At 48.4% G+C, this 19665-nt stretch overlaps 3 protein-coding genes across 6 annotated transcripts in view; 2 read left to right on the forward strand and 1 right to left on the reverse strand.

Annotated features, from left to right (window-relative positions):
* Positions 1 to 10946, forward strand: part of SCUBE3 (signal peptide, CUB domain and EGF like domain containing 3) — a 36891-nt gene extending 25945 nt beyond the window's left edge. For all 3 annotated transcript variants that reach the window (XM_057304805.1, XM_026482714.4, XM_057304806.1), the window contains 13 exons: positions 39 to 164; positions 454 to 570; positions 708 to 812; positions 1103 to 1219; positions 1552 to 1710; positions 1984 to 2199; positions 2556 to 2717; positions 2920 to 3087; positions 3598 to 3759; positions 4182 to 4379; positions 4865 to 5017; positions 5142 to 5221; positions 6792 to 10946. In XM_057304805.1, the coding sequence (XP_057160788.1) occupies positions 39 to 164; positions 454 to 570; positions 708 to 812; positions 1103 to 1219; positions 1552 to 1710; positions 1984 to 2199; positions 2556 to 2717; positions 2920 to 3087; positions 3598 to 3759; positions 4182 to 4379; positions 4865 to 5017; positions 5142 to 5221; positions 6792 to 6941 (1913 nt within the window). In that variant the 3' untranslated portion in view covers positions 6942 to 10946. The remainder of the gene's footprint in view (positions 1 to 38; positions 165 to 453; positions 571 to 707; positions 813 to 1102; positions 1220 to 1551; positions 1711 to 1983; positions 2200 to 2555; positions 2718 to 2919; positions 3088 to 3597; positions 3760 to 4181; positions 4380 to 4864; positions 5018 to 5141; positions 5222 to 6791) is intronic.
* The window catches only part of TCP11 (t-complex 11), a 136696-nt gene extending 120629 nt beyond the window's left edge, over positions 1 to 16067 (reverse strand). The window contains exons 1-2 of the mRNA XM_057304807.1: positions 15335 to 16067; positions 12333 to 12376 (exon numbers count right to left, since the gene is read on the reverse strand). The gene's annotated coding sequence lies outside the window, so the exon portion shown is untranslated. The remainder of the gene's footprint in view (positions 1 to 12332; positions 12377 to 15334) is intronic.
* Positions 16068 to 16130: 63 nt separating this feature from the next.
* ZNF76 (zinc finger protein 76) overlaps positions 16131 to 19665 on the forward strand; it is a 32932-nt gene continuing 29397 nt past the window's right edge. Inside the window, exon 1 of one of the 2 annotated variants that reach the window (XM_026482721.4) lies at positions 16131 to 16459. The gene's annotated coding sequence lies outside the window, so the exon portion shown is untranslated. The remainder of the gene's footprint in view (positions 16460 to 19665) is intronic. The other variant, XM_048225711.2, reaches the window with a different exon arrangement.

The raw sequence follows: 19665 nt of genomic DNA on the forward strand, positions 1-19665 counted from the left end.
CCCCACCATCGGTGGTGTCTCCCTACTCCTTCCCCCAGATGTGGACGAGTGTAGCATCAACCGCGGAGGTTGCCGCTTCGGCTGCATCAACACTCCTGGCAGCTACCAATGTACCTGCCCAGCGGGCCAGGGCCGGCTGCATTGGAACGGCAAAGATTGCACAGGTGGGCAGCACCCTCTGCTGGCCAGAGCTGGCACTGCACTTTGGGAGGGTGGGAACTGGGGCCCTGGAAATGGGGTCCTTCCACACTGAGGAAGCTGTGAGGTAGTAGGGAAGGATAATGTAGTCATTTGAGTTAGAAATTGAAGTTTCTGGTAAAGAATCCCCTCATCGGTCTCTGTTTACAATCACAGTTCTGTAGGTAGCTAATTCTCTTCTTCCAAATTAGTGAACGGTGGAGGAGGGTGGGAGAGGAAGGCCCTCTCCTCCTCAGGTCTCTCTCCCCTTCCTAGAGCCGGTAAAGTGTCAAAGCAGTCCCGGTGCCTCGAAAGCCATGCTCAGCTGCAACCGGTCTGGCAAGAAGGACACCTGTGCCCTGACCTGTCCCTCCCGGGCCCGGTTTTCGCCAGGTACACAGAGGCGGTTGCTGTAGGCTGGCAGGGAGGAAAGGCTGGCTGTGCAGGGAGCTCTTCTGCTTCCCTTGCATTACTCCAACCAGTAGGTGTTGGGGGGGCGGGTCAGAGCTGTGACAGCCCCCTTCTCTCAGAGTCTGAGAATGGCTTCACGGTGAGCTGTGGCACCCCCAGCCCCAGGGCCACTCCAGCCCGAGCTGGCCACCCCGGGAACAGCACAAACGCCAACCACTGCCATGGTGAGCACCAGCCCAGAGGCCTTGTTCCCACTTTACTCTCTTGCTTAGTAATCCCTATTTCTCTTCATCAATCCTCCTGGCCTTACTTCTTCCTGGATCCCCTTCCTTGCTCTGTTATTCGTCAGCCCTTCTGCCTTGCTCCCTCTGCCCCTAACATCTGATTCCCCTGGCTTTCATAATCCTTCTCCAGCCAAGCCCCTGGCTTATTGCCCAGCTTCTCAATACCCTCCACAGCAGTTCCCACCCCCACGGGGCCCCCAGGCTGTGCTGAGCTTCTACCATCCCTCTAGAGGCTACAGTGCTGTCGGTTAAACAGCGGGCCTCCTTCAAGATCAAGGATGCCAAGTGCCGTCTGCACCTGCGAAACAAAGGCAAAATGGAGGAGGCCAGCAGGACCCTGGGGCAAGGTCTGGACTGGGGCCCCTACCCCAATGGGTTGTCTGGCCACCACACCTTTCCCACCCCTCTGCTCCTCTGCTTATTAGCGAGATCTCCAAAAACCCACTGGCGTCATGAACTCTGGACAGAGCAGGGGAAAAGGCTCTTGTAGGCATAGGGCCCAAGGAAGTCCTGGGGTATCCCCCCACCAAATAATTGGTATCCTACATTAAAAGCCAACTGAGATAGTTGCAGAGATCTGGTTAGGTCTGTCTGGGTTGGGGTGGAACAGTGAGAGCTGAGAGAGAGAACTTTCTCTCCCCAGAGGGCACCCCTGGGGTTGACAAGACCTCTCCCCCAGGTGGTGCCCCCTGCTCTGACTGCCAGGTCACCTTCATCCACCTCAAGTGTGACTCCTCTCGGAAGGGCAAGGGCCGGCGGGCCCGGACCCCTCCAGGCAAGGAAGTCACTAGGCTCACACTGGAACTGGAGGCAGAGGTCAGAGCCGAAGAAACCACAGGTGGGACTGGGGGCACTGTTGGGAGGAGGGTGGAAAGCAAGGGGTCAGAGGTAGGGAAACCACGGGTCTCAGGAGCAAAGGAAGGGGCAACGCCAGTACTAAGGGCAGACCCCGCCTAACACCAAGTCAGTCTCTCTTACCATGCTCCTCCCAGCTCCTAGCTTTGCTCCTGCCCTCTTACCATGCCCCTCGCAGCTCCTAGCTTTGCTCCTGCCCTCCTGCTCAGAGCCACTTTCTCTTCCTTCCCTGATTCATACCATCATCTACCACCAGCTACCTGTGGACTCCCCTGCCTCCGACAGCGAATGGAACGGCGCCTGAAAGGGTCCCTGAAGATGCTTAGAAAGTCCATCAACCAGGACCGCTTCCTGCTGCGCCTGGCAGGCCTTGATTATGAACTGGCCCACAAGCCGGGGCCAGGAGCTGGGGAGCGAGCCGAGGTGGCGGAGGCCTGTAGACCTGGGCAGCACCGCACTGGGGCTAAGTGTGGTAAGGGAGCTTGCTGGGGAAAAGGGGAACAGGGGAGTGGGGAAGGCCCAACCTGGGCCTGACTCAGAGCAGGACACTTTATGGCCTCAGTTGTACCTCAAACTGTGAGGCAGCCAAGACCCTCCTGCCTATCATCCTCCCCTCCCTGGTCCCAGGCTGAAATCTAGAGGGGTATCGTGTCCAGAGGGGGCCACCAACCCTCCCAGAGCAAGCGTTGGCCTCTGATCTTCCCAAGCAGGATTCTGTCTATTCCCAAAGAGATTCTCCTTGAATCTGGGGGAGTGGGAAGGGGAATCCCAGGCCTGGGTGGTGGGAAATAGGGGGGTGGGTGGCTAGCGCGGCCGACTCTCCCTCAGTCAGCTGCCCGCAGGGAACGTATTACCACGGCCAGACGGAGCAGTGTGTGCCATGCCCAGCGGGCACCTTCCAGGAGAGAGAAGGGCAGCTCTCCTGCGACCTTTGCCCTGGGAGTGATGCCCACGGGCCTCTCGGAGCCACCAACGTCACCACATGTGCAGGTGCCAGGGGAACAAACAATACAGAATGGGGTAGGGTGGGCACTGGGACGCCCACGGGCATGGGACCTCCCAAGGGCAGGCCCAGGCTCCGACCACTCTCCTTATCAACATCCTGTTTGTGTGCCTCTGTCCCTGAGACTGGGTAATCCTGTGGGGTGACCAGGACCATCCCCATCAGAGTTGGGCCCTTGATTCATTGCAGGTCAGTGCTCGCCTGGCCAATACTCTGTAGATGGGTTCAAGCCCTGCCAGCCATGTCCACGCGGCACCTACCAACCTGAAGGAGGACGGACCTTGTGCTTCCCATGTGGTGGGGGCCTCACCACCAAACATGAGGGGGCCATCTCCTTCCAAGACTGTGACACCAAAGGTGAATGGGCTACTCACTTGGGGATTTCCCAACATGAACTACTTCCAAAAAATTCTCTAAGTCCTCAAAATAAACCTAAATATGTTGCCCCACCATCTTCCCCAGACTGGGAAGGGCCGAGCTGCCTGACCAACCATACCACCCTGCTCAGAGAACGCATCCTGACCCTTACCGGTCCCAAGTCTAGAAATTAATAAATAACAGTCCCATTTACTTATCTGCTTTGGAGAACTGGTAGCACATTCCTCTCAATACTACAAATGAGTTTCTATAGGTTTGGCATGATGCTCCGTGTCTGAAAGAAAAGGACTGGCCCAGTAACTGACCAGTCTGTCAAGTTTGTTTTTCCTAGGCTTAAATTCTGGCATGACTAGGAAAGGCTGGGACTCTGGAAAGAATTGGGGGTGTCTTCAGTCTCTTGCTTCTCCAGGATGCCTGTGTCCTGCTCATCTGATGCCCCAGAAATCCCACTTGCCTATCTTAACTCCTACCTTTCCCCCTGGCTTGCAGTCCAGTGCTCCCCTGGTCACTACTACAACACCAGCATCCATCGCTGTATCCGCTGTGCCATGGGTTCCTATCAGCCTGACTTCCGTCAAAACTTCTGCACCCGCTGTCCAGGAAACACAAGCACTGACTTTGATGGCTCCACCAGCGTGGCCCAGTGCAAGAGTATGTAGCAGGCCAGGTGGTGGAAAAAGGGGTAGAGAGGCCTGGGAACAATGGCCGTGGGAAGAGGTTGGGGGTAGGATAAGTAAACCCACAGGGAGCAAGGCTAGGGAGTGGTGGGCAGGAAAGTCCCACCCTCCATCTCTCCCAACCCACTCAATCCCAAGACCAGTTGCTGGCCCCGTGGCACCATCTCGCTGGACACAGGTAATGGGGAGCCAGAGAGGTGAAGTGAGATGAGAAGGTACTAAAAGGGCGGGAAGGAAGGTGGACCCAGAACTTGGAAAAGAGATGATGAACCAGGAACGTGGCTGCCTACACGTTTCTGATTTCCACTTCAAAATGCTTCAACATCCCTAACTCATTTCCCCACTGACTTCCCTTCTCTTTCTTGCTGTCTTTCTTGCACCTGGGTTTGCATACAGATCGCCAGTGTGGTGGGGAGCTCGGTGAGTTCACTGGCTATATCGAGTCCCCCAACTACCCAGGCAACTACCCAGCTGGCGTGGAGTGCATCTGGAACATCAACCCCCCACCCAAGCGCAAGATCCTTATCGTGGTACCCGAGATCTTCCTGCCATCTGAGGATGAGTGTGGGGATGTCCTCGTCATGAGAAAGAACTGTGGGTAGCTGCAGAGCTGGGCCAGGGAAGGGCAGTTCAAATCTGGTTGGGAGGGAGAGAGACAGAGAGAAGATGGGTACAGGAAGAACTGGGGTAGCGAGAAGGGAGGCCTTGGGAGGAGAGAAGCTAACAAAGGAAAATAACAATGAATGCTCTGTTTGGAGGAGAGCAGAGTTAAGAAAGCCAGCATTGGGATTAGAACTTCAATAGTGTTACATATGTCACTTTCCTGTTCTAGCATTTTTGCTGTTCCATTCATTTAAATGTCAAATTTCTTATACTCTGTGAGTGCCCGAACGTCAAAGAGGAGTTGTGGAGCAAGCAGAGGGTGGTGGGAGAGGATATGTGTGTGCTGGGGGGCGGGCTGGGGGTGCATGCACAGCGGAGAGCCTCTGTCTGCATGACTCCTTCCCCCCACGGCCCTCCTGCATGAGGGCTTGAGTAGCCTGCCCTGCTGTTCTCCTGACCTGCTGCTTGCTTCCCAGCCTCCCCATCCTCCATTACCACCTATGAGACCTGCCAGACCTATGAACGGCCCATTGCCTTCACGGCCCGCTCCAGGAAGCTCTGGATCAACTTTAAGACGAGCGAGGCCAACAGTGCTCGTGGCTTCCAGATACCCTATGTTACCTATGATGGTGAGCAAGGGCAGGAATGCCAGGGAGGTGGGTGAGAAAGGTGAGGTTCCTGAGTCTTAGGAGGGAGCAGGGGGAGAAGGAAGAGTTTCCACTCCTAAACTGCTCCCCTTGGTTGATTTTGCAGAGGACTACGAGCAGCTAGTAGAAGACATTGTTCGCGACGGCCGGCTCTATGCATCTGAAAACCACCAGGAGATTTTAAAGGCAAGTGAACATGCACTACAACAAGAACAGCCAGCATTTAACAAGCATGTGAGAATGTGAAGGCAGTAGGCTGAGGGCTTACAGGAATATTCCCACTTGACATACACAAGACTCTATGAAATAGGTACTTTCATCATTCCCACTTTATGCATAAGAAAACTGAGGCACAGAGTTACAGAACATGCCCAGTGCGTCCAAGCCCATCTGACTTCAGGGTCCCTCACACTACCTTACACTGTGGCGGAAGAGGAAGGAAGATGAGACGAAATGTGCCCTACCGCTTGCACCAAGAAATAGGGGGGAAATGAGGTCACAAAGATGCTTCTGCATAAGTCCCTCCCTTCCCTGCCTCCCTCCTCAGTTTCCACAGAAAAGGAGCAGATCTAGCACAGCATTTCTCAGAGTTAATTCAGCACAACCTATTTTAAAGGAAAAGAAATGTTAACCAACATTGACGAATGAACTAGACCCCCCCTGGGTCTGTGGATCCCAGTTTGAGAAAATCTTACTTAGGAAGCTACAGTCCTAGCCACAGTATTATCCTTCATAAATTATCAATGCAAGAACAAGTTTTATCTTTATGATTACTAATATTATCATCAAAATAAGAGACACAATGACAAAAATGTCCTAGAACTTGCAGACTACAAAGAAAATCATTTCAGCAGTGCTTTTTGGACATGTTTCAAAGCATCTGAACTCCAGTGCATAAAGTAGTAGGGCTGTTTTGATTAAAGCGGGGGTGAGGGGCTGGAAGCCAGAAGACCTGAGTCTCAGTGCACAGTGCCTGGCACCTAGTAGGCTCTCCATAAACCATCTTGCTGTTTTCAGACAGAATGGTCAGGAAAGGCCTCTTAAGCAGAGACCTGAATGAGGTAAAGGGCTACCCATAAGAAGATCAGGAAAACAGCACTTCAAGCCGAGAAGCATGGGAGCGGTGTGGCATGTTTGAGAACCCTGAGAAAGCCAGGGGAGCTCAGCAGAGTAAGAAAGTCAAGGGGGGCTGGAGGACAGAGAGCAGGGTACAGATCACATTCAGCCCATGGACCATGCAAAGGACTGGGCTTTACTGAATGAAAAGAGAAGCCAGAGAAGGGTTTTGAATAGAAAAGGGACATGATCTAATTAAGAACTGAGAAAGTCACTCTGGCTGCTGTGGGGGAGGACAGTCTGTAGAGGGACAAGGGTAGGTGGAAGCAGGCAGCAGGGAAGCAGGGCAGATGGCTACTGCAAGTTGTCCAAGTGAGAGATGATGGTGGCCTGTGGAGGCTGTGGGAAATGCTCAGACACCAGATATATTTTGAAGGTAGAATCAACAGGATTTGCTGTGGTTGTGGGCAAGAGAGAGGAGTCAAGGATGACTCCAAGGACTGGGAAGTGAGCAATGGAAGAAGGAAGCTGCCAGGGACAGAGCTGTAGGATTCTAAAGGAGGAACAGATGGTGGGGATGGAAATCCAGAGCTCACCTCTGGGCATGCCTAGTCAACATCAAGAGGGGCTGGTTCTGAGTCGAGGCTGGTGTCCCTCTTTCCCACCCCCACCGCTGAGGCTGACATTGCCACCTCTGCAGGACAAGAAGCTCATCAAGGCCTTCTTCGAGGTGCTGGCCCACCCCCAGAACTACTTCAAGTACACAGAGAAGCACAAGGAGATGCTGCCGAAATCCTTCATCAAGCTACTCCGCTCCAAAGTTTCCAGCTTCCTGAGGCCCTACAAATAGTGCCCCTAAGCCCAAGACCCAGGTTTTAAAGCCCCCAGACTCCTTAGCCCTCAGAGCCGGCAGCCCCCACCCCCAGATGAGGAACTCTCTCCTCTCTTTCTTTTTGGAGGAAAAAAAATCACTATAGACCAAGCACTCTTCCTTTCTGTCTCTCTAGCTTCCTTTCCTGTCTCTCTCTACCTTTCTCTGTCTTTCTCCCTCTCTCTTTACTGTGGTCCCTTTTCCTACATGCTCCCTGGAAAAGCCATTAAGTGCTGGCTCTAGTACCCCTGTGGGGTGAAAGAACAGTGTCCCCTTCCCCTTCCCAGCCACACTGCCCATTTTACCAGCTCACATCCCGGGCCTCATCAGCTTGGAGGGTGCTAGAGGCCCATGAAGGAAGTGGGTCTAGTGGGGAATGGGGCGGGGGAAGAAGGGCTTCTGCCATTATTGGGTTGTGCCTTGCTAGTCAGGAGCCAAAATGTCCCCTGGCTGTGCCCCCCAGGGTGATTCTAACAACCCAGGGTTCTGCCAAAGAAGCCTTTGATTTACAGGCTTAATGCCAACATTGGTCTTTGGGGCACGTGGTTCGAGCCCCGGACTGCCCACACGGCTGGCTTTTTTGTCTATACAGCTCCTCTCCTTCTTCCCCCATATGTCTGCTTGGGGTCCAATCCATGAGGGCTTACAAAAGGCCCATACCACTGGGCTAGTGGACACCAGCGGAATGAGGAAAAGCAGCAGGCATTACCATGTTGAATGTTTGCTGTCATTCCCCAACAGAAAGACTATAGCTCTGCAGGACAGAAACCAGGTTTTAAAGCATCACCCCCCCCCCCCCCAAAAAGAAGAAGAAGAACAACAACAACAACAAGAAGAAGAAGAGGAAAGAAAGAAAGAAAAGAAAGAAAGGGAAAATGTATCATCTAAAGGACTAGACTACAGAACAATTGGAAGCCAGCCTCAAACACCAATCCCTTTTCTTACTTGTCTTCCTGGCCCAGCCATTTCCTCACCCCTACCTGAGTGCTCCCTGGGGGAGCCCTACTCCCCTTGCTAAGTGTTGTCCTTAAAGAAACATGGCTGCTGACCAGAAGCCAGCCTGGGCCTTGCCCCAGCACTGTCTTTCCCTTGTAGCCCCAGATAGCTTGAGGGCTCCACCAAAGAGGACCTTGCTCTGCAGCCAGCCCAGAGCCACCTACCTCTGGCCCCAGGCTGTGGGCAGCAAGAGGAATGTGTGCACACTTGGCGAGCCTTCTGCCCACCCTGTCCACATCTAATAAGTGCAATCATTTTGAGTCTTCCTATGTTGTCTAGAGGGAGGGGTTTTTGTTTTCTGGTTTTGTTTTTTGTTTTTGTTTCTTTTTCCTCTATTAGAACAAGCCTATTTATAGCTGCCCAAGAGAGAAGAGTGTATATTTGAAGTGGAAGAAAAAAGGTTTTGAATCTCATAAACCTTGAGTGCTGAAGCATCTGATCTGTCTCTGCTCCCCCACCAGTGGCCATCCAGATCTCTGGAGCCCTCAGCCGGGGGAACCCAGAACTGTAGCTCAGAGGCACCTGATGTGTAGGAGTAATTCTGGGGACTTGATGGAGCAGGAAGGAGGGGGACCTGTGTTTGCTAAACCGATCCTGCCATCGCTATGCCTCTCCATGGATTCAGCATGGACCTCACAATTGTAGAGGCCGATGGAACTGGTCAGTGATTCTCCATCCCCAAGTAGGGAAAGCCTCCATCTTTTCCCTGCCTTCATCCTGTTTTCCCCTGGTGTACACATGGAAGAGGATCGGGACAAACCCCCCTGGGGATGGGCTGACTCAGGGCCCTGAGGCCAGAAACAAAGCTATGAGAACCAAGAATAAGACAGTTATCCAGGCATGAAGTTTGCCTGACCTTGGCCACTCTGCCTACCCCTACCTGTTTGCCATTCCCTTTGGGAGTTGACTTCAAGCCTAGCTTCCTCCACTACTGCTTTTCAAAAGGAAGAATCAAGTCCATACCCAAGCCCCATCCTGCATACATTCTACCCTCATCCCACTGCTGCCTAAGTTTATTTTCCATTTGCTCCTTATACTTCCCCCAAAGCTGTAGTTCTATTCAGTCAAAGGCTACCAATTAACTTCTAGGGTTCATTTCTAAGTGACTGTCCCAGGTAACTGCTCCCCCAGGAGAGTTGACACTAAATAAAGAAGATTGCACCATCCCCTCACTCCCTAATCAGTAGCATTCACCAGCCAAAGATAGCCTTAGTCAGTAGGTAGCCAAGGTCAAAGCTAGTTCCCTTGACTTCCACTAGCCAACACCCCCGGCCCTTGGCAGTAGAGTATCTGGCTTCCTTTGTCTCTCTGAGTCAGAGGACTCTGCTATAAAGATACAAAATGGCTGCTTCCATACAAGAAAATGGTAATTTAATAGAAGTATCCACACTTCCTAGGAAATGCCATGAAAACTGCTTTAATCCACTCTGACCATCCTAATTCTCCACCAGAAGCTAGGATAACTTTCTGATTCTCTCCCCACCATTGCATTTCTCTTAGAAAGCTAAGCAGAGTACTTCCAAATTTATGTCTTCAGGGTCTGGCTTCTTGCTATCCTCCTTTCCTGTCACCCCCTACATACACATAAACATATTTCCTCCAATAGTTTATTCCATGGTTTCTGGAAACTGCAAATGATTTCCACAGTATGGAAAGTACAGACCACTAGGATTCTTAATTGATGTCAAGACAGATCTTGGTGAGCAGGCAAAGACCTGCTAATGTCCACCACGTTTAGTTTAGGTTGTCCAAGTTGGGGGTTAACAATCCAGGCAAAGCTACTTCTGAACCTATGGAGGAAGCCAGTCCTGGAGCATCAAACCAGGGGTTAAGTGGACTGAATGAGAAGTCAACACTCAGGGACTCTCCAGGCCTTTACAGGTCAGACCAGTGTAAGAAAGGAAGTAGATGGTGTAAATGGGAACCCTTCATGAACCAGTCCCAAGGCCTCTCTGCAGGATGGGGGTTGTTTACAGGGCCACAGTACTGTGAGGCTTCATTTATCTTAGTACAAAACCTGCCCTGATCTGAGTCTGGGAATCGGAAGCCATTTCTGCAAGGACTCTGAGCGCCAAGTGAAGCACATCAGAAAGGCACTTAAATCCTCAGCAACCAACCAGAGCCCGCACTTGAGCTGCCCCTGCCCTAGGCCTATAAATCCCCAGAGGCAGACATTGAGCTGTGACTGCTCTGACTTCCCCAGGATTGGGTAGTTTGAGGTAATGGAGGCTCGGATTTGTTGCTGCAAGTTAAGTAATATGGCCCTGGTCTCTGGCCTTAATGAAATTTTTTGTATCTGAGAAGTGTTCTCCATAGGCATGTTTGGGGGACTCTAGTGGATTGGCAGGTCATTATCTTAAAATGTCAGAAAACATTAATAGAGCATTTAAACTTTTGTTATTTACTTCTTAACCTCAATATAACAGGCTCAAACTAGAGGGAGGGAGACAAAGTATAACTGACCATAAGCAGAAAATAATGTTAACCTGCTTGGCTTCTTTCTAAAGCACAATAAAAGTGGAAGCAAAAACACAAGGATATCTTTAAATCCGACTTGTCTCAAAGATAGCACACCCTGTCCTTGGGCCATTATTTGGACTAGGAACCCTTTAAGAAAATACATGATTAGAGAGACTAGAACCCCCAGTTCTATTATCAGCTTATCTAGACAACACATTGTAGCAGTTTGGACAAACTGAAAACTTTATTCTTCTGTGTGAGTTAAACTGAAGTTTCAGAGAATAATCATTACCATGTGGGAGGCTTTTTTTTTTTTAATGGAGAAAAAGAATCTCAAGATGTTGTATTTATATCTGCCTTCCACTGCTGCCAATATAGTAAGCATCTCCTATACAACCAACGATAAACAGTAAATGATGCAGTTCATAGAGTATTTTGCACTTGGGGAAAAAATGTATCTGAACTTGTAAAAAGAAATGTTTGGATTTTGTATTTTTTTTATTATTATTATTAAAATACTAAATGAAATTCCTTGGCCTGGCATCTATTTCTCTGTCTCAATAGTTTATTCTAGAGCTGGAAAAACCTTTGAGGAAACAAAGTATCTTCTGGCTTCCAGATAGGACTTATAAAATTTTTTCATTTATCCATCTTATTCCTAATGATTTTGGAATTTGAAAAGGCTGTCTCTCTATTTTTAAAGGCAGTATCAAGAATTATCCCCTAAGGGGGATCTGGGGAGTAGGGGAAATGTAGGGTATTGTTTCTCCTCACTATAGTACAGTTTCCCAAATCTAGCCAGGCCACAGGCTCCCTAATTAAGATGTCCCCTCTAGCAAAATACCAGCACTGAGAGTCACCCAAGGTTGTTCTTTTCATGTAGTACACTCTTGGCCACCCAACAGAATTTTGAAATATCATTTAGACACTACAACCATTACTACCACAGGGCACAGGAACGCAATCTCCAGTCTCATACAAATGAACGGTCCCAATTTCTAGGCTCAGAGATGACAGATAAAACTTGTTACAATTATGTAATTCCCTGACATGAAATTTTATTGGATTTAATATCCACATGATAGAGCAATTTAAGATAAACAAGGCAAAATCTACCTCATCAAAAAATATGTTGGGTTGGCCTACGAGAATCCTAAACTTCCCTGTGAGCATCTATAAAGGATAGGTGGATTCGTTTCTCAATTACTGAGCTCCTGTTATGTGCCCTGCATTGTGCATCAGGCTATCATAGCTTGATAACAACAGCCATGCTCAAGATCCATACTCCTCAGGTAAGATTCTGATTATAATGATCTTTCCACATACATTTCCCAACAGGAGAGAAAAACCTGGTGGCTATGAGTATAAATTAATTCACTGGCATTCCATTTTATACATTAACTTCCTGTAAGTTTGATTTAGTGTGACAAAACATGAACACTTTTGTGGACTGACAAAATCACATTTCTAGAACTGCAAAGCCAAGGACCAATACAGGACTATTATGACTACATCAGCTTGGGGCCATCCTCTCTGACTTACCTCTTCCTCTTTTATTCCAAAACACCAAGTCTTCCACCTTTTTCCTAGGATATTTGTGATGATGTCCCTGATTAATGTATAACCAGGGCCAGTACAGTTGGGTCTGCTTATATCAAACAGTCTTTAAAACAGGGCACATGAAGACTTTCCAAGGAATTCTTTCCAAGGGTATGTGAAGACCTTCCAAGAGGTACTAGGCAAGGAAATCTGAGGAGCATTTTAAGGAAATAACTTTCCAGATCCTCAACTTCTATTAGAAATCTTCCACCAAACGAATCTGTTTGAGAATCAGCCAGGATACTTACGCACTCTCCATTCCACCTCCTCTTTCAGCATAGTCCTTGTCCTACTTTACAAAAGAAAGGCACATACCTCACCCATGCTGAATCTTCATCCATGGTCCAGGATATAAAAACCTGGGGAACAGGAGGGAGGGGTTGTTTTTTCTATCCATATCAAAATATTCCTATTACAATCAGTCCTCGTATTTCATCTTACAAAATGTTAACTATTTTCTACCTCCTACTAGTAAAACCAAATTGTTTGTTAGCTATTCAATCCATTATTTCCTAGCAAATGTACTTTTCTTTTTTTATTAAATATGTGAGAAAAAGCTTGTCATGAAGTCTTAAAAAATTAGAGTTATTTCTGATTTTTAAACATGATCATTTAATTGTCCCCCAAAGCCAAACATCAGAATTCAACACAAGTACATACCCATATCTCCCAAGGGGATAACATGCCTTCTATCCTACTTCTCACTTATTAACTAGTGGATTTAGCTACATATTACATGGTATTATTCCAAATTATATAATGAGAAACAGTACTATCTTGTTTTTATAGTTTTTGTAATGTTAATTATTAACTCTATATAATTTTAATCATGACCGATTTTCAGTAATCTATTTTATAAGCTACAGCTAATAATTTATTTCCCAGTGATTTTTAGAATATTCTTTAAAACAAATATTAACATATTTATTTGAATTGAAGAATAAAGTCAAACTTTTTCCTAACAGAAAGTAAGTCTGATTTGGCTGATTGGTTTAAAGAAGACTGGCTTTGCTAATTTCACAAATGAAACGTGTTTTCCATACTGAAGTGAATCTGCACTTCAATATTTTCACAAAAAGATCCTGAAAACATATAATGATAAGACAAAAGAATTTTAAAAATTGTGTTGGTAAAAGAGCATGAAAATCAGTCTCTGATTAACAAGGTGCCTCTGAGTGACAAGGTAACAGGTAGCTAATAGTAATTTTTATAAGACTGAAACTGAGACTCTAATGACTAGATAACAAATCCTTTTGCAAGTCCAGTGGTTTCCAATTCTTTGTTTTTAATAAAATTAAAGGACTCTACTTGATAGTACATGAGAATATTATTTGGTAATAGGACATTTTTGATTATTGGCATGTAATTTAGGAGTGTTCAAAGCCTCAAGGACTACTGCTGTAACAAATCTCTTCCTTTCCCAATTACTACATGAACAAAGTTTCTTGATGCTTATTGTCTATAAAAATAAAAAACAGAGAATGGATATTTCACCTTATCTCCTATCATTAATTAATACTCATCCATAAATAACTGAATTGACAAACACCATATTTCTCATTAAGAGATGCATTTTCTTTTTTTTTTTTAAGTTTTTATTTATGCATTTAAGTAATCTTTACACCCAATGTGGGGCTCGAACTAATGACCCCAGGATCAAGAGTCACATGCTCTTCTGACTGAGCCAGCCAGGCACCCCAAGGGATGCATTTTAAAAAATTGTACTTGTTAGGTTTCCCAAGTTATAAAAACATGTAATATATTTATGTTTTTTTAATAAACTGTGTACCAGTAATAACTGTAATGACAATTCAATTCAAAAGAAACTTTTTAACAATTAAAGCCTATGGTCACAGGCAATATACTTAAAATTTATACTAATTCTTGTTCTAAAGAAGTGTGACAGTGATCAATAAAAGTCTTTAAAACATAAAAATGTACTAATTAGGATACAGTTCTGTAGGGGAAGTGATGGAATTAGGAGTTCAAGAAGACAGGGAACCATATAAAATTTCTGCTAAAGAAGGGCTTGTTCATATTTTAAATAGATGATGGTGGGCATCAAATATTTAGGGTATTTGGAGTCCACTGGATACAATTAAGAGTTACAGAATGGTTTTAGTTTAAAATGTTAAAATTTACAGTAACTCAGAAATTATATCTTCTACTAGTACTTAAATTTGTGATGGGAAATTTAGATACCAACTTTTAAATGAACAAGGGGTTATACAGTCCTTTCAAATTCTTTTATAGATTCCATTTTTTTTTAAATGTTAAGACTACTAACCTAGGGGCGCCTGGGTGGCTCACTCGGTGAAGCCTCTGCCTTTGGCTCAGGTCATGATCTCAGGGTCCTGGAGATTATTGAGCCCCACATCTGTTCCCTGCTCAACAGGGAGTCTTCTTGTCCTTCTCCCTCAGCCCCTCCCCCAACTCGTGCTCACGCTCTCCCTCTCTCTCTATCTCAAATAAATAAATAAAATCTTAAAAAGACCACTAGCGGATATGGTGGTATATTGCCAGGGTGGGGCTCAAAGGCAGAACATAAGCCCTAGACATGATCTTCTATACTCCACTCCAAAATATGTTCCTCACCAGTTCTCCTGAGTAATCTTACTACTTCAAAGTCACATTTCCCAGAGTTTTTGTTCACTGTGTAATAGGAGAGGTGATTAGCCAATTAGATCAGGATCCGCATGGAATGTGAGAAAGGATAAATGTATTTTTTACTATGGAAAAAGGGGGGTGGGGACAAACTAAGACAACCCGAGTTCTATTCCCTGCTCTATTTCTAACCAGGAGTTTATGCTACAGGACATGCTATTTATTCTCTCTGCAGGTATGTAAAGTAATTTGCCAAACTTCCACCAAAAAGGAACAGAAAGACCACCACAGTGGTCAGGCTGTTTATTTCTACACCAGGAGGTATAGAAAGGCTCAATTATTAACCATAAGCATGGGCCATCAATTGTCACTCACTGCCCACTGAAACTGAGAACCTGAGAGAACTCTGGCCCCAGTCCCACCTCTGGAAAGGTTGTGTCAAAACAAATGATTGGCAAGAGGGAATGCCTAAAACTGAAAAATGAGCTTTCTGGTTAAACTCTTTTGACAGGGGAGGAAAGAAGCTGTCAGTGCCCTCAATGGCATCGTTAGCTACCATAGGCCCCAAACCCTGTACTTTGTAAATGTTTCTATTTTATCGGAATACTTCCTTTGAAAATTCTTTTTTTTTTTTAAGTTAAATTTTTTGGGGTGAGGGGAGGGAGGATACAAAAAAAAGTTAAAGTCTAAAAGGAGAGGGAAAAGTTTCTCACCTCATTCCTCCAGGCACCCAATTCCTCTCCTAGGAAGCCACCTTTGCCAGTTCCTTATCTAACTCCTCTGTTATTTTTAACGTTTTACCAAAAACTCACTCCCTTTTAATTTTTCCGTGGATTTCTGCAAATTCCCCAAACGTAGCCCCTCCCTTCTGGAAGGGGGAAATTGCAAAAGGGCTTGGTTTTGCTCACCCCGAGGCGAGCCTACAGTGGGGAGTAGCTGGCCTTAAGGCTGCGAGTGGGGCTGACGGGGCAATGAGCGTGAGAGAACCCACGAGGGCCGTCAGGGCGCCCCTCAGGGCTCCTCAATGACGTCCTTTTCGAGAAGGAGCTACTAATACCTGCAATTGCTTCCTTCAGGGGGTTGGCTCGAAGATCGTAGGCAGTGCCTGCGGACTGCGCACAGTAAAGCGCTTCGGGGCGGTTAGGCGCAGGAGGAAGCCCCGGGGCTCTGAACCCCAAGGAGAAGGTCCGCAGCCCCAGGGCGGGCAGTGGGACCCGCGGGAACGGCTTCCCTCACAACCTAACCCTCCTGTCCCCCCCGGCTCCCGAAGCGCCCTTCTCGCCTGCAGGCAGCCGACTAGAGAGCGCCGAGCCCTCGGGGCCTCGGGCTCCTCCCCGCTGCCGCCTCAGACCTCAGGTGGACCGAGTCCCTCGGAGGGACAGGTGGCTGCTCCCCATTGCTATAGCGACGACCCGGCTCGCCAGCCGCGCCCAGGCCCTGACCGAGGCGTCCTGACGTCATCACGCCCTCCCCGGGCGCTGGGCCTCGCTGGCCGTGCGTCACACGGCCGGGGGGCGGGGCGGGGCTCCGAGGGGCACGGTTCAGGGCCCGGCCGCCGGGGCTCCAGGGTCCCGGGAACCTGGATAAGTAGGACGGCTGCCGCGGCGACGGGGGGTGCGGGGTGGAGCGTGCCCTGTATTTTCTATACGGGTTCCGGGGCCCGGTAGAGGCGCGCTGCGAGGAGAGGAAAGTGCGGCGGCCCTGGAACCTGGATATCGCGCGAGGCAAGCTGCGCGCGGGCGGGCGGGCTATGGCGCAGGCGGGTTGCGGGGCCGGCGCTGGTGGCGGGGCCCGGTGCATGGCGGTCTGTCGGCGGAGTCGCCCTCGGGGGCTGTCAGGTTGGTGGCTGCGGGAAGAGTGGGTCCACCGTGCCCAGGTGGGAGGACGGGCGGGCGCAGGGCCCCGGGAAGGTCCCGAGCCCGGCGTGCCCACCCTCCTCCGGTCCTAGCCCAGCGTCCGGGCGGCTAGACGGCGACCTGACCCCTCCCCCACCCGGGGCCCAGGCCCCCATCTCTGCCCCTTCTTTCCGCCCTGCGACTCCTCCCCCAGGACTTCTAAACCCCACTCCGGCTCCCAAACCCCACGCCCGCCTCCACCTCTGTGACCCTACACCCCACCCACTGACCCTAAAACCCCGCCAGGTAATTCTCAATTCTTATTCATTGACTGTCAATCCAGGAATTTCCCCACCTCTGCCCAGGCACCCAACAACCCAGTGACTCCCTCAGTTCTAATCCAGTGACTCAAGACCCGAGACCCTCAAGCCCCTCCTAGGTGACCCCCCAACCTTCTCAGTGACCCCATTGGTCCGGTAACTCCCACGGTTCTACCCTGTGTTCGCCCACAAACTTGGTGGCTCCCCTCAAACCTTTCCTGGTAACTCTAAAGCCCTACTCCAGTAGTTTCCCACCCAGTCATCTACGTAACCCTTAATATCTAACAATCCCTTCTTTGCCCTGTAACCTCATGATCCTCATTCCATGCTCCCCCTTCATCCTAAAATCACCCCCACCGACATCCCTCTCTGCACCCTCAGTGTCAATCAGCACATGACTTACAAGTGCCCTGGCACCATGTTGGTGCCCAGGAAGATGTAGGGATGAATATGAAGTAGTAGTACTAGTTGGAGGCATCAAAGAATTCTGGATTGAGTTTGTGACCCCAGACTCAAGTCCCGGCTTTGCCACCATTGTGCTTTGGAAACCTGGGACAGGTCCCTTCCTCATTGGGCCTCAGCTTGTCATCTGTATTGTGATAAGGCTGGGTTAAGTGATTTCAGAGTTTCCTTCCAGCTGTGAAATTCTGCAGTTCTCAGTCAAGATAATGTTTGTTTGCAGTCATTTTTGTACCCTCCCTAGAAGTTTACTCTTGTAACCTCACCTCAGGGTCCAGTTGCTTCATGAACCTTATTCCCTCACTCTGTGGCCCCCTACACTCTTAATAGTCCATACCCATTTCCCTTGATCAGGCCCCATCAGTTAACATGTTTGCACGGCAGGATCGCAGAGTGCTTCAGCTAGGGGCATTGATGCAATAAAAGACCTCAGTTCTGGTCTGACTCTGGCTCTTCAGCTGTGGCACCTCAGGCATTACCATTTAGCCTCTCTGAACCCTCAGCCTCCACCTCTGCTAAGAGAGGGTAATAATCTTGCCTGAGATGGTGCATACAAAGCACCCGGCATCATACCTGGCCCATGGGAACCGTTAACTACAAGCTGAGAGGCTCCTATGGGTCTTACTTTGTCCTGGGTGCTAGGGTTTCAACAGAGAAGACAGGGCCCATGCAGTGTATTACTTTTCTACCCCTGAGCTCTGGGAATCCCCATTCTCTTATCTCTGCTGTGGCCTCCTCCTTCTCTGATTCTTTACCTCATCCTTTACTTATGACTGGCTGAGCACCTACTGTGTGCCATGCTTTATATGTATAAATTAAATTTCCCTTTCAACAACCCCAAGAGGTGATTATTACTATATCCACCACCATTTCCCGTTTCTGTTGGTTTGGTTTAGTTTCAAATAAATAAAGAACGTGAAACAGATAAGTAGCAGAGTGAGTATTTGAGCCCACAGTCTTCAAAACCCACTTGCTCCACTACCTCTTGGCCCCAAACCTGGAGTTTTCTAGGTCACCCTGAGCTCCCTGTTCCTTACTTTCTAATGATTCCTAAGCCCAATATCAGTTTATCCATGACCCCCAAGGTTTCTGTTACCCTTTGCCCCATGGCTTAGTGACTTCCTCAACCCATTCATTATTCATGACTTTCCACCCCTTTCCACCCACTTTCCATGTGCCGTGAGACCCCTGCACCTTAATACCTCTCTTCATCTTTTGTTCACACATCCTCACACAGCCCTCACTCCACTATCTCACTCACCCTAAGGGGACTGCCACTTCACTGGCACTTGACCCCAAACCCACTCATCCTGCTAAGTCCCTTCCCCACCAGGAATTCAGATGCTCTAAAACCCTCTAGCCCAGTAGTCTTTCCTCATATGATTTCCTATTTTCAGTCTCTTCTCAGTGTTCTAGCTGCCTCCCTTCTACCAACCTCTGCCAAGTCCTGTTACCCAGAGCCTTCATCTAATTAGCCCTTTATCTAGTGACTTCCTTCCCCCAGCTTCAGTGAAATGAGGCCCTTCCATCCCATTGTGAACCCATCTTTCATAACCTGTACATGCTCCCATTCTAAGGTCCGTCCTCTTCACATTCTGCACAGTATCCTAAAAGTTCCTGCCTCCCATATTCCCGGATCTCGTGGCATCCTCCTCCTTGTCATCAGTGAACTCCTTTTCAAACCGAATTGTCTTCCTCCTTTTCCCTCTCCCTGGATCCCTGCCCTTCTCACAGTGCCTTTTCCTATCCTTCCTCTTAGTTTTCTCCCAGCCATCCTCACCTCACCAATTTTGGTAACATCAGTTATGATGCAAATGTCCCTCTCATCTCACCTCTGCTCCTTTTTTCCCACTCTTCTGTGCATCTAACTCCAGGGCCCCATGAATGACCCTGCCACTCTCAGCTCTCCTACCTTCATACACAGCACTGTCTGGCCAAACCTCATTGGCCTCTTTGGTCTGTCCAAAGAACCACACTCTTCTCTGGGAACTTCTGATCATAGGTCACCAAGATCACCGTCCTTTAGGTGGCAAGGAGAGAGATCTTGGAAATCCTGAATTGATCTAGCCTTGTCTCCTTGACACACTCCCATGATCCTCTTCAGTTTCTGAAGCTGCTTGTGTCTGTGCCCTCAAGGTAGAATGCTTTGGGTGTTAGCTTCTGCCGGCATTGAATTAGCCCCATTGTTTTCCAAGCTTTGGGAGGACTTTCCAGTTCCCTCCCACCGGAACACTGGATGGTGAATAGCAAAATGTGACATTAAAGATCCACATCCCCAGGTCTATTCTGTGAGTCACCAAATTGCCAGGTCCCTATAATGTTCTTGTTGGCTGTATAGCAATAAGTAACAGCAGAGGACAAACCTAGAGTTAAGGAAGGGGTAAACCCTGGGGTCTACAAATTGATTTTTGAAAGAAGCTTTTGCCTTAG

Source organism: Ursus arctos, unplaced genomic scaffold (genome assembly GCF_023065955.2).
Source record: "Ursus arctos isolate Adak ecotype North America unplaced genomic scaffold, UrsArc2.0 scaffold_31, whole genome shotgun sequence".
Taxonomy (NCBI): Eukaryota; Metazoa; Chordata; class Mammalia; order Carnivora; family Ursidae; genus Ursus; species Ursus arctos.